A 14,291-nucleotide genomic window follows, 5' to 3' on the forward strand; every position below is an offset into this window, starting at 1 on the left:
CGATTGACTTTGAGTATATAGACGTGGGAGTGAGCCCCAGCGGCCTGGCTTTCTCTCCCTTCAGCAACGGAAAACAAGCTGGATCTTAAGAAGCTTAGCGTCTTTTGCCGGTCATCACTTTTCCTTTTCATCCTTCTCATCTCGGTCTGGTTTAGCTCCGCTCTGATCCGCCGACACAGTCACTCCTCGCGCACTCTTATCGTCGAGTCAACGAGCCCCCGGTCGTCTTCGGCAGAAAGGAACAATAGAAGAGACGGCAGAAATGAGTCCCAAACAAGTGGTCTTTAAAAAAGCCTCCCCGGATAAGTCGGTAGGTTGCCGAACAATCGACGTTCGCGCGACACCGCCGGTTTTTGGTGAAAGCCCACCTAAAAAATGGATGGATTGATTTTCTTCATGTTGGTAGGAAAGACCTCATCGTCTTTCTGAGTCAAAATATTTTCATGTTTACTGTCAACATTTGGAGTGTAGAACTGTCAGGTTTCCCTCTCAATAAGAATTGTTTTTTGTTCTCGAGTGATTCGATTGTGCAAATTGAGCTGACAACAGAACAGGACAGATGGTTTGCTCCCACTTGCCAGTCAGTTTGATTTTTCTAAGTATTCCAAATCCGATTTCGGTTAGATTCTATTTTTGATTCCAAAGTACTGTCAAAAATATAAATCTGTCAAAATCGATTATATGATGAGCTTTTGTGGTTTTGCAAACAGTCCCACTGGTTGAGGGGATTTTTTTTTTTTGCAATGCATTCTTCTGCCACTCTGAAGCAAACTGTGCCGCACTCAGCAAACCACCTGAGTCCTAATCCAGCCAGTTCACACGGTGTAGACGGCTTTTCCAATGTCTTTTTTTTTTCTGATGCTGTTTCGCCACAACCACCATGGATTCTTGTACATTGTCCTGACTTGACATTTGTACGCTAAAGATGGAATCTGAATAAAAACTGATGTCGTCCACTTGGAAGACGTGGTGTTTTCTTGAGCCCTCGTCTACTTGCAGGTGAGCATCTACTTGCCCAGCAGAGACTTTGTGGACCACTGCGACCACGTGGATCCCGTGGGTGAGTGCTGGCAGTGATCGAATGCAATCTAACCCACGTTCTTCTCTGGAAAGTGACTTGACGACAGTCGGCATCCGGTCGCGTTTACTCGTTTCTAGTCGCGATCGTGTGACCGCTGCTTTTTTTTTGTGACGTGTCGCTCAACAGATGGCGTCGTCGCGGTTGATTCTTCTCAGCTGGGAGGAAAACGAGGTCAGCGGGCTCGAGATGACACTTTAATGGCGTACGATTACTAATGTGAACATAGTTTGAGCTCTTCTTTACCTTCAGTCTTCGTGACGTTGACCTGCACCTTCATCTACGGTGGGCGGGACCAGGAGGTGATGGGCGTGGCCTTGCACCGCGACCTCTTTGTGCTCACCCGCCAGGTCTTCCCTGAGCTGCAAGATAAGCAGCAGCTCACCAAAAGCAACCTTCAGCATAAGCTCTTGAAGAAATTGGGACGCGACGCCTTCCCCTTCTTCCTGGAGGTAGTGCCCGATCAACTATGCGTTTCGGGTAAAAAACGCGACTTGAGAAAGCCTGAAAAAGTACATGTTTCACGAAAAGGCGGCTCTGTTTCGTGTCATCACTCCACAAAAACTTGATTTAAAACAAAATGAATACCAGACACAGAAAAAGTTTCTTGATTTATAAAATTCCCGAGCTGTTTTCAGCGTAGTATGTTCGTTTGGGGTTGGCATTGGTAGGGACCAAATCAAAGCACTTATTCATTTTTCAAAAGCCTACATTGCATGTAAGAAGCTGCTTTTGAAATAGCCTCATAATAAAAGAAATCCTGTTTACTCGAACGTGTAGAAGCAGTGAAGGCTTCATAGTTCTTGGCTTGCGCAATCTTGAGAGCTAGCGAACCAAAACCTAGCTGAGGCACCACAGATCAATTTTGTGTCTGGCCTTCAAACCACTCGAAGATCTCAATTTCAGGCTTTGTCGGCTGCATCATTTTTTGGATTGTCTGACATCTCCACCAACCTTTCTTGCTGCTTCCAGGTTGCCTTTCATTCAACAGCCTTGATCACTTTTAGATTGAAGTCAGCAGTTTATTACAAAAATAATTTTACAAATAAAATGATCCAAATTCAGCCCTATTTTACCCTTGATTCAGTGGCTGCGTGCTCACCCCCATGTGCTGCCTACGGTTTTCCTATAACCTGAAAAAGTCAGCCAAAAACGGTGGTCATATGCGTCTACCTTTCAGCAGGAAACATCAGTTAACAATTTCTGCACAGCTTAATGAAAGAGACATCGATCTATAGACTTTGTAGCGTGTTTAAGTGATGGCATGTAGCTGGATGGGACGAAAGGCTTGTTTGCCCTTGCCTGTTTTTAACCCGTCGCAAGATGATTCTGGACGAGAAATGTTCTCTGTTGCAGATCCCCGACAACTTGCCCAACTCGGTCACTCTACAGCCCGGTCCCGCCGATGTCGGAAAGGTGGCCTCTAGTGTCGGGAACATTTGTGAGCCGCTCTCCCGAAACCAGTCGCGAGTAGCAAAGTTCTATTTTTAGCTACAGGTCGATAAAATCCTAAAGGAAAAAAAACCTATTTGGGGCTATTTTGAATGACATTCGAAAAGTCCGGTCTATGTTTTTATATGTCTATAAATGTCCTTGTTAAAATGAGACTATCCTTTCAACTGTAAAAACATTTGAATGACATCACACACACACAAAAACATGATTTTCTCAGGTTTTTGGATAGTTTATCATAAAGGTTTGATTATTGGATGATTTGAAGCTCATTTCTAATACTCTCCATTGATAGCCACATTTGATATTTGCCCGACTGTGACTGGTTTCGTTAGACCGGGTCCCGTTTTCCTCGCAATCGTGCCAAACTCACCTCGACGCGTCTTTGCAGAAGTGTGTCGTGGAGTTTCGGATCAAAGCGTTTTGCGCCGACGGGCGTCACGGCAGCCCGGACCGACGGTAGGCGGGGACCGCCTTTTCGGGTATCGGGCCTCGCCTTCTTTTGCACCACGTGTGTTTGGCTCGGTAGGAGTTGCGTGGGCATGGTCATCCGCAAGATCCAGTACGCCCCCGGGGAGCCGGAGGCGGCGCCGATGGCGGAGGGCGTCTTCCATTTGCTGATGTCCGAGCACCCTCTCCGGGTGGAGCTCAGCTTGCCTAAAGAGGTAACCCGGGTCACGGCGGCACCTGTTCCCGGCATTTTACTTTAACCTCCTTACGTTAGTAAGGGCCGTCTGATTTTTGATCAACAAATACGTCCGGCAACATATCATTAGAAAGCGAAAACTCGTTTCAAAATATACTCATCGCAGAAACATCATCGGTCTCAAATGCGATAAAGCCAGCATAGCTCAGCAATTAAAAGTCAAGTCCTGTTTATTTGTGACGACCTTAATCACAGAGTCTCAAAGGCCTGCACAGATCAAAGAAATGCAGAATAAGGTCCAAATATTTGCGTGAAAGGGTGAATCCATGCACGCCACATCAGGGGTCTCCAACCTTTTCCACGTGTTGAGCTACTTTTTGTGACTAATTGGTGCAATGGTACCCACTTTGATATAGATTTGTAAAATGGCAACATGCCAAGTGGCTAAAAGCTAGAAAGATGAACGGGTAATAAAAACAAACGTGAGCTAGATAACTAGCTAGAAAGGAGGTAAAAATTCGGCTTGATAACTAGCAAAAAAGGTGAAGCGTTAGCCAGAAATTATGCAAAAAATGTAAAAAAAAAAAAGGGGGGAGGTAGATGGCTTCTTCAAAGAATATAATATAGAAAGGAGGCCAAAGTTCAACTTGTTAACTTGCAGAAAAGCTCAAATGTTAGCTAGAAAACATGCAACATATGTTGTCCAGCTCGCTTGCTAAATAGCTTCTAGTGTAGGAAGAGAGCTAGCCAAAGAATTGCATTTTATGCTCATTCCTTTTATAAAACCCATACATTCAAATTTTGTTTGTATGAATACATACATTTGTTTAATATATCGATATATTCTCATCCTATTTGCTTATTCGCTTAAAAATAATAAATCGATTCATTTTTTGCCCATGAAGCCCCATGGACAGTCAATTTTTTATTACTACCTTGTTCCTATGTCATTAGTAGGTTAATGATTAAAATAGGGTTTAATAGACTCAACCAATAAGAAATCATGTTACCAGCACTGGTGAGCTCTTTTCAGAACAGGTCTGAGTGCACCTCAATTGTCCTTATGGGGGCAGCACGTCCCCTGGCCGTCTTCAACTCCTTTAAATGTCTGCGAAAATGTCTTTGCTACATCAAGGACAATCCATTGATTCCAAGCGTGTCAAATTTTGACTCCAAAACACACAGTGCACCTAAAGAGACAGCGATTAATAATAATAATAATAATTTACTTGTATTGTCATTCTTTGTAACAATGTACACCTGACCCGTACAGTTAAACTGTAGCGAGCCGAAGGGCTATACAATATACATTTAACTTGACGTTCCTCGTCATAATCCGTTTTCCGTTGACAAAAAGAAAAACTGATTCCCAATATTGTAGTTAGCGCTCCACTTTCAGCGATGAGAATCTGTTCATGTAAATCTGTTTTCATTTTTACACAGAAGTATGCAAAATCAGTGATATGACTTTTGGAAAGAGAAGCCCACTTTTGGAATCACTTTGACATGCTTTTAAAAAAATGTGGAAAAGAAAGCAGTTTTTCAGATTGAGATCAAATTTCACATATGAGGTAAGGCTTCAAGCTATTGTCTCACCTGTTTTGGAGTATAGATGCAAATGCAACACTCATCTGCAGGCATTCAAACCTATTTAATGACTCGATGTTAGTCGCGCTTGCAGTGATTATTGCAGTCTGGGATAAAACTTCTGACTTTCAAAAGAGACCAAAATCGTCCATATTCTTACCAAGGTTCAAGGACAGCAATTCATTGACTTTGAGTATGTTTTTGATTGGGATTTTAGGCCGATTGACAGGAACGTCAAGAGGTTAAGAGGCAGCGCGGCAGCTGAGTGGTTAGCGCGTCTGCGGTTCAAATCCAGTTACCAGCCTCCCCGTGTGAAGTTTGCATCTTCTCCCCTGAGTGGATTTCCTCCGGGCACTCCGGTTTCCTCCGGCATTCATAAAACATGCATGTCAGGTTAATCGGCCGGTCCAAATTGTCCCTAGGTGTGAATGAGCGAGTGAGTTGTCTGTCCCTGTGTGCCCGGCGACTGGCTGGCAACCAGTTGAGGGTGTCCCCTGCCCACTGCCCGAAGATAACTGGGATGGGCTCCAGCACCCCCGCAACCCTACTGAGGATAAGCGGTGCAAATAATGGACGGCTGAAAGGTAAAAAATGTCCATTTGCCCGCAGACATTCGGCCATGGCGAGCCGGTGCCCGCCCAGGTAAAGATCGTCAACGCTTCCGACCGGACGCTGAAGGACATCAGCCTGTCAGGTAGCCAACGGGGGTAAGGGGGCCCTATTCCCTTTTTCGTCTGACGTTTCGGTGCTCGCAGTGGAGCAGGTGACCCAGGTGGTGCTCTACTCCGACGACAAGTACGTCAAGTCGGTGGCCAAGGAGGAAAGCGGGTGAGGCGGCGCCCGGATTTTCGGAGAGCGAACGAAATCGAAATGCTCTGACGCGAAATCTATTTGTCCTGGCTCAGTGACAGTGTGGTGCCGGGTGGCAGCCTGGCTAAGAGCTACACTCTGTACCCGCGCCTGGAACACAATAAGGAGCGCCGAGGACTGGCACTGGACGGGCACCTCAAGCACCAAGATACCAACCTGGCGTCCTCCAGCATGTGAGAATGCCTCCTCATTATCGAGCCGTCATGGGAAGCGTTACTGCCCCCTACTGTCGCATCCAAGGAGACGGGTTCGATTGGCTTCCAAACGGTTCCTCGTTTTTATAATGATAAATTATCGATAATAATAAAACCTATACTAAATGATTTAGTAAGATTGTTTTTTGCAGGGGATCCCTGCAAAACACATTAAATAGAAATTAGAATATTCGCAGATCTACAATAAGAATTATAGATTTTTATTCACTGAAGAGATTCAAAGTCTCTCAAATACATTACGAATATTAATTCTTTAGTGCTATAAATGATAAAATGCAAAAATACGAAGTGTTTATTTGATCCTATTTAGACACAGATCCTCGAAAAAACATGCTTCAGAGCAATCAATACTATCAAAATGAGACAACATTTTGCTCATTTTTTTTTTACTTTTTTAAGCAAAGATCTTCTGGATTGCGCCTTGTAAACAACTGACGTATTGTAGTGACGGGTGCATTGTTGAAGCATAATGGCAGAATCCGGGTCAGTTTATAGCAGGCAGCACTTTGACACACAAAGACTGTAGATCAAGTATTTGCTAGCGGCGAGATAACGACTTTATTTTAGTCATCAAAGCCAATTGAAAGAACTATTCTTCTGATCGCCGCTTTAAAAGTAATTGGAAAAACGGAAAAATTGGCCATGGGAAGGGTGAACGAACGCCGTATTTGGCCTGTAGAAAACAGCCTCCTTTTTGATGCTCTAAATCGCATGAGACGTTTGCGTGTCCCACTCAGGGTGAAGCCCCAAGTGCTGAAGGAGCTCCAAGGCCTCCTGGTGTCCTACAAGCTGCTCTTGAAGATGACGGCAGCAGGGTAGCCTTTCTCACGCTTCGCTCCGTCTTTCTTTGTGCCTAGAACGAAGCACACGTTTTCTCTTTTCAGAGTTCTGGGATCCAGGTGAGCACACACTCGAAAAGTGGGCGCTGCACGCGTCCTGATTTTGCTTTTCCGCCTAGCGAGGTGAGCGTGGAGCTTCCTTTCAAACTCATGCACGGGAAACCCCAAGCAGGTGAGTTTGTGCCGCCCGACGCCTTTCGTTTGCTCTCCGTCAAATGCTCAGCTTGACGAGGGATCCACCCATTTCGGGGCTTGAGAGGAGGTTGATAAACCTTATTTGGAGCCTATGTTCATTTGTGGTTAAAGCTTCAAAATAGGCCTAAGAAGTATTAATCATGCAAAAAGAAACAAAGTTTCAAATCAAACTTTAATAGCTCCCTAAAACATATTACAGTCAATAAATTAGAAATCCAGCACAACTAACATGGCTCATCTTTCACTTAAAGCAAAAAGTAACAGTGCAGGCATGAAGCGCAATTAGGTTTAGCAGCGCCACGTATAAAGGTACGATGGAGGAATCCCTCAGGCGCCCGAGTCACGGGGGCATCAAGGAGGACGCCACTCTGGACAGCTTTCTTCACTGTTGATGGTTCCTGCGTTGTCGAAGCAGAATTCTATAGCAGCCCATTGACACTTAAAGATTGTCGATCATAGCTAGGAATAGCGCAAAATATGCGCTAGCAGCAAGATAGCCACTTTATTTGAGTCGTCGAAGCCGATAAAAATGAAAATTTGGCCTTGAAAAAGGGGTAACAAGCCTGTTCTTAGATGCATAGCACTCATTTTTTTGGCCATCTTTGTAAATGTGTTTGTCTTTCTTGCTTGCAGCCAAAGATGCAGAGTGAGTGCCCGTCAGCCTCGGTGGTCCTCGCAGGATTCTTTGCACGCGGTTGACGTTTTTTGGGCCGCAGCGGAGACGAAGACGGAGACGTCACCTTCCAGGATTTCAAGCGAGACTTCCTGCGCGGCTTCGTCCCCGAAGAGGACGACGAAGACGAGGCCTGAACTCCGAAGGCGACCCGGCCCCGTTTAGGGGTGGGCCCTTGCGGCCGCCTCGCGCTTTAGAGTCCTTTCAACGTAGTTGAGATGTAGGTCGAAAATGCAGCGTCTTATAGTCTAAAGTAGGGGGTGTCAAACTCTGTTGAGTTCGGAGGCTATGCGATAGAAAAAACATCAAACAATCTCTCGGAGGGCAGGACAAGTAGATTAAAGAGAAAGAAATAGGAGAAGCTGAAGGAGAGAGTCAAGGGTGGAGAAGGAAAGAGGGACAGGGAACTAAAAGAGATAAAGGGAAAGAAGAAAAAGCCAGAAGGCAAATAAAGGTATACAGAGACAATGAGTAAATGAGAAGAGAGAACGAGGAAAAAAGACAGATTAAGGGAAAATGGAGGAGAAAAGGAGCAAGTGAAAGACAAATGAGGAGGGGAAAAGTGGAAGAAAAAAAGGCAGATGTAAGAAAGAGATAAAAGAGTAACAAAAAGGAAGAGATGGAAAAAGAGAAGAATAAAGAAATACAACTCCAGCATCTTTGTGAGATGCCTGACTTTGGCCACATCTAGTGGACATATTTAAAAGTGCAGCTACTTTTTCTGTTTGCGTCGTCGGCTCAAGAGCCCTTGGTCGCCCGCGGTCCTGATGTTTGACACCTCTGGTCTAGGAAAACGAGCGATACAACAGAATCAAATAAGTGTCAATATGAGCCGTTCACACATTTTCATTTGCTGCTTTTGCAAACTTCGAGTTGGCCGGAAAGTATAAAAGCGCTTGTGAACAAAATAAGGGTTTGTGCTTTCATTTATTGCCAAGATTCAGAAATCCTCAAAGCAGAGCAATATATTTTTGGGGGGTGCATCATTTAACATGTGCGTCCGGATTGGATCTTTCTGAAATGTCGAATTGGACTTTTTATTATGCGTGCGATGTGTGCTTCCAGCATTTGCTGGAAATATGTCGTTGGAATCTCCATTTTTTTTTTTCCTTCAACCTCTCATAGAGTGAGGAGCTGTAACCACACTGAAATATTCCATTGAAAGTGAGCAAACAAATGATATTCATCCACAAATATAAGAAAAGTCAAGTCCCATTTCTTTGTTAGGACTGCACAGGGTTACAATGACAGCATCGCCTGATCTGAAAACGAAATGAGGGCAAGGAAAAACTCAAAACCTCAGCATGAGGAAAATGAAGAAACCTTGAGAAGGGGCCTCACGCGTGGTCATCCCTCTTCCAGGATGAAAATCCAGCTGGAAACAAGCAAAACGATCTGATAACAGAAAGCGAGCCATGCTTTCATTTTGTTTTTTTTTAATTTTGTGCTAGAATCACGGTCTTGATGCTTTTTTTTTTCCTCAAAAATGCGTTTTGGCTAATGAGGTTTTGTGTGCGCACAATAAGAAAAATAAAAAGGAGAGAAAAAAATCATGATTAATATCGCAAGAAAAAAAGGAAAAAGCTAGGGAAGCAAGTTAAACGAAGGAAAAGACAAAAGCAAGCAGGAGAAATAAGAAGGAAAAAGAAAAAAAAATCAAACTAAGAAATACATATTTTGCACAATTTTTAGACGTTTTGGAAAACTCTACCTAATACCATTTTTGCACTCTGCTGCAATTTTTTTTTGCTCATTTAAAGATTTGAATACTAAGCAACTTGAAACTGGAATCCCTGCATGATGCAAGAAAATGTCTTCAAAATAGCAATTTTACAGTGCCGCAACAAAAAACACAAACAATACATTAAAAAAAACTGACAGTGAAACACATCCTCCCTTCGTATGCATTTAGACATGAGAAATGAAACAATATCCATCTTTATATCTCAGTGAGCCTGGCAAACAAATACTATACATGCATATGATATCACCTTGTGGAGGCCTCTAGATCACGAAAATGAGGGGACCGAGTACTGAGCCCTGAGGAACGCCACAGGTAACACTAAAAGGCACCGAGGTCATCCAGCACAATGCATCCTATCTGAGAGGTAGGAACAAAAGAAGTGAGCTAAGCCTAGCCTAAAGCATGAGGGAGGTGAGTTAATATGGATGCACAAGAGAAGTAAAGAAAGGAGGAAGCAAGGAATGGGAGAAAAGCAAAGGAGTTGAGTCTGATGCATGAGGGAGGGTCGGAAGGAAGCAATCAAAGAAAGAAGAAAACAAACGGGGATGGAAGCAAATGAGTGAGTTAAGTCCAGCGTAATGCGTGTTTGAGGGAGGAAGGGAGGAATGAAAAAAGGAAGGAAACGAGGAAGAAAGGAACAATAAGGAAGGAACAACGCGAGTGGAGGAAAACGAGCGTCAAACTGGCAAAAGCGCCATTTAGCTAGCACGTAATGATGCTAACGCTAATCCGGATGAGAGCGTTTGCCGTCACGCGAAACGGCCGGCGGTCGGGTCCCGTGCTGACGCTAACGGCAAAAAGCGGTTTCGTTTTCTTGGCAGGGCGCCCGTTAGCGCCATCTGCTGGTCAGTGGCCAGCATGGACAAAAAAGGACGCCTCTGGCTCTTGGTATCTTGAGTAGACCAGTGTTTTCAGAGCGAAGGCTCCAGACTGGAACGTAGGGGAAAATCAAATCTGAAAGATATGAGGGAGCAAGTCCGTGCATGATTTGGTATACTACCAACAGAACCTTTGAATCACATCTTAAGCTAACGGAGCCAATGCAGGTTAGCTAAAATCGGGGTCATGTGATCAAACTTTCTTGTCTTAGTTAAAAGCCCGGCTGCAGCATTTTGGCTCTTGATTTTGGACTTCGGGAGACCGGAGAGTAGGGCATTACAGTCATCGAAACGGGAAGTAACAAACGCGTGAATGATAATCTCCGCATCTGACTGAGACAGCATAGGACGAATTCTAGCAGATTCCCCATGGGAAGATATAGTTGAGTGTCATCTGCGTAGCAATGGAAACTGATATTATACTTGGGAATAATATCACCTCATGGAAGCATGTAAACGCTGAAAAAAAGGGGGCCAAGTACTGAACCCTGCGGAACACCACAGGTAACCCTAAAGGGCTCAGATGCCATTTCACCCTATTTAACACAGTGCGTCTTATCTGAGAGGTATGATCTGAACCATAAGAGGAGGGTTCCTACGAGACCCATCCATTTTTCCAACCGGTCTAGTAAGATATTATGGTCCACTTTGTCAAAAGCAATACTAAGGTCCGGTAGCAGCAAGAGTGATCAACCGTCAGAGTCCATTGCCAGTAGAAGATCATTGGCTACCTTAATCAGGGCTGTCTCGGTATAGTGCTTTCCATTCAGGACATTGGCCAGAAGCGCCGCCTATCCCGAGCCAAGAACATCAGTAGGGACCCCTCTCACCCCCATCATGGACTGTTCACTCTGCTAGCCTCTGGGAAGAGGTACTGCAGTGTGCGCTGCAGGACCACCAGGTTCTGCAACAGCTTTGTCCCCCTGGTCATTAGACTGTTAAATGGTCAATCACACACATAGCAAGCCTACCCAGCTGCTAATCTGTACATCTGTTTGTTTTGGGGTTTTTTGCACTACTGGCAGTTCTCTTATAGCTAGTCACTCCTTTGCACATCTGTTCTCCTCTGCACTACTCCAGTGTTATTGTTATTGTATATAGTGACTTGTTTACCTGACTGGCCGTTTTGCACATCTGGTTAGCTGCTCCTCTTGCACTCTTTGCTCTACTGTATAATACTATACATAGCCATAATTATTTAGTATGTTATATAGTATTTCAATACTCCAACTCAATACTACACACTTATATCCGTACATTCAAGGAAAACTGTGCGGGTCAGATGAATCGACATTTCCTTCCGTATACATGTGTACACTAAAGTATATCTGAATCTGAATCCCGATCGCATTGATTCAAAAAGATTGTTCTCAGATATCAAATCATTCAGCTGCTGTGCCACCACTTGTCTTTCCTTTGCTTTCATTTCACTTTTCTTGCTTTTTTTTCCTTTTCCTTTGCTTTTTTTTGCTTTGCTTTTCTTCCCTTTCCTTTGCTTTTCTGAATTTTTTTTGTCTTTCTAGCTTTTCTTGGTGTTTCCTTCGCTTTTCTTGACCTTTTCTTTGGCTCGACTTTGTTTTCTATCGGTTCTATTTCTGGCCGTCCTCGTCCCAGCACGTCCAGCTGCCGCGTCTCGGTCCCCATCTTGGCCGTCGGCTCTCGTTTTCGTCACTTCTCGGCCGCCGCCCTAAATATATAAAACGGCTCCGTTCCCGTTTATGTCCAGAGATACGTGCTTCCGGAATCTTTTGGACCTCGTCGTCGTGGCGATGCACCAAATACTGGGCTGGGCCAAAGGCGGCGGTCTACTTCATCGACTTGTCGTCTTTCCTTTATAGGAAAATCGACACCGTTCGAGCAAAATGACATCTTCGGTCCCTGTTTGAAATTTCAGGTTTTTTTTGGGTAGTAATTCTGAAGGATTTTTGTAGTTTTTTTTTTTTAATATTTGCGTACATTTTTTGTGCTATTACTGCAGATGTATTTTTGTATTCTCTCTGTACTAGTATTTTGTAATAATTCTGTCATATTAGTGTAGATGTATTTTTAATAGTATTTCTGCATTTGATCATTTCCATAGTCGTATTGGAAGTATTTTTGCAGTATTTCATTGGTAGTATTTTTGAAGTATTTCTGTATTTGTACTTTAGTAGTATTTCTTTATAGCATTTTTGTATTCTTTCTGTATTATATTTTTACTGTACTGTGGTACCTCTACATACAAAGTCACCTGAAAAATCAGCGCATTTACGTTCAAAATGAGTCTCAAATCTGTTCCAAGCCCCTTTAAAAGTATGGTATATATTTTATTGAGAAATCCTGAAACGGCTTAAGAATATGAAACAGAAACATGTTGATATTAGATCATCGCCCAATGAACATAACACGAGAGGCACATTGTGTAAAACAAATGAAGAATAAAGGAAATGGTCAAAATCATTGAACTTTACACCTGACGTTTCTTGAAAAACCGATCCGACGACGTCCGCTTTTGCCGGCTTTTGACAATCCGTGGGAAATGCGCCAGGCAGACGTAGCGATAGCCCGACTCGTTGACACTTTTTACGGGCGATTACGATATTGTGCAATTTTGCTATAATGTCTTTCATGCGGGCTGGTCAAACGACGGCCACATCTTGCCAGAGCCCCTCCTCGTCTCAACTCGAACAGTGGCGGTGACGCGAAGAGCATGCTGTGATACACGCATGTGCACAAGTCTCATTTCTTTGTTTGGCCTTTCAATTCAAAATGTCTCAAAGGACTGCACAGGTTACAATGACAGCATCAAATGATCTTAAACTGACATGCGGACAAGGAAAACTCTAAAACCTCATCACGAAGAAAATAAACCTTGAGAAGAGCCCTCGCAAGTGGTCGTCCCCCTTCCAGGGTGAAATGGTTAGCATTGGGTAACAATACACAAAACATAGTCAACGTCAATTAAGAAAAAACATAGGTAAGATGTAAAAAAAATTGACCAACCATCGCAATATTACGGAGGTAGAAGAAAGCTCTTCTCGTCATTTTTTTCACATGTAACTGAATCGACAGATTAGAAAAAAATATACAGGGAGTGCAGAATTATTAGGCAAGTTGTATTTTTGGGGATTAATTTTATTATTGAACAACAACCATGTTCTTAATGAACCCAAAAGTCTCATTAATATCAAAGCTGAATATTTTTGAAGTTGGAGTGGGGCTTTTTTAGTTTTAGCTATTTTAGGAGGATATCTGTGTGTGCAGGTGACTATTACTGTGCATAATTATTAGGCAACTTAACAAAAAACAAATGTATACCCATTTCAATTATTTATTTTCATCAGGGAAACCAATATAACAGCTCAACATTCACAAATATACATTTCTGACATTCAAAAACAAAACAAAAACAAATCAGTGACCAATATAGCCACCTTTCTTTGCAAGGACACTCAAAAGCCTGCCATCCATGGATTCTGTCAGTGCTTTGATCTGTTCACGATCAACATTGCGTGCAGCAGCAACCACAGCCTCCCAGACACTGTTCAGAGAGCTGTACTGTTTTCCCTCCTTGTAAATCTCACATTTGATGAGGGACCACAGGTTCTCTATGGGGTTCAGATCAGGTGAACAAGGAGGCCATGTCATTAGTTTTTCTTCTTTTAGACCCTTTCTTGCCAGCCACGCTGTGGAGTACTTGGATGCGTGTGATGGAGCGTTGTCCTGCATGAAAATCATGTTTTTCTTGAAGGATGCGGACTTCTTCCTGTACCACTGCTTGAAGAAGGTGTCTTCCAGAAACTGGCAGTAGGACTGGGAGTTGAGCTTGAGTCCATCCTCAACCCGAAAAGGCCCCGCAAGCTCATCTTTGATGATACCAGCCCATACCAGTACCCCACCTCCACCTTGCTGGCGTCTGAGGCGGACTGGAGCTCTCTGCCCTTTACCGATCCAGCCACGGGCCCATCCATCTGGCCCATCAAGACTCACTCTCATTTCATCAGTCCATAAAACCTTAGAAAAATCCGTCTTGAGATTCTTCTTGGCCCAGTCTTGACGTTTCAGCTTGTGTGTCTTGTTCAGTGGTGGTCGTTTTTCAGCCTTTCTTACCTTGGCCATGTCTCTGAGTATTGCA

At 43.6% G+C, this 14,291-nt stretch overlaps 1 protein-coding gene across 1 annotated transcript; it reads left to right on the top strand.

The window, feature by feature from the left end:
• Positions 1–170: 170 nt before the first annotated feature.
• Positions 171–8,466, top strand: LOC148359020 (S-arrestin-like). Its single transcript, XM_088345980.1, has 15 exons — positions 171–310; positions 1,000–1,060; positions 1,208–1,252; positions 1,331–1,530; positions 2,435–2,494; positions 2,922–2,989; positions 3,060–3,195; positions 5,373–5,457; positions 5,519–5,591; positions 5,669–5,806; positions 6,586–6,663; positions 6,733–6,747; positions 6,807–6,859; positions 7,516–7,528; positions 7,599–8,466. The coding sequence occupies exons 1-15, from the start codon at positions 263–265 to the stop codon at positions 7,690–7,692; spliced, it is 1,167 nt and encodes a 388-aa protein (XP_088202106.1). The 5' UTR covers positions 171–262; the 3' UTR covers positions 7,693–8,466.
• The last annotated feature ends 5,825 nt before the right edge of the window (positions 8,467–14,291 follow it).

The sequence above is a fragment of the Urocampus carinirostris genome, chromosome 10, assembly GCF_059441175.1.
Source record: "Urocampus carinirostris isolate Australia breed hairy pipefish chromosome 10, RoL_Ucar_1.0, whole genome shotgun sequence".
In the NCBI taxonomy this organism is placed as follows: domain Eukaryota; kingdom Metazoa; phylum Chordata; class Actinopteri; order Syngnathiformes; family Syngnathidae; genus Urocampus; species Urocampus carinirostris.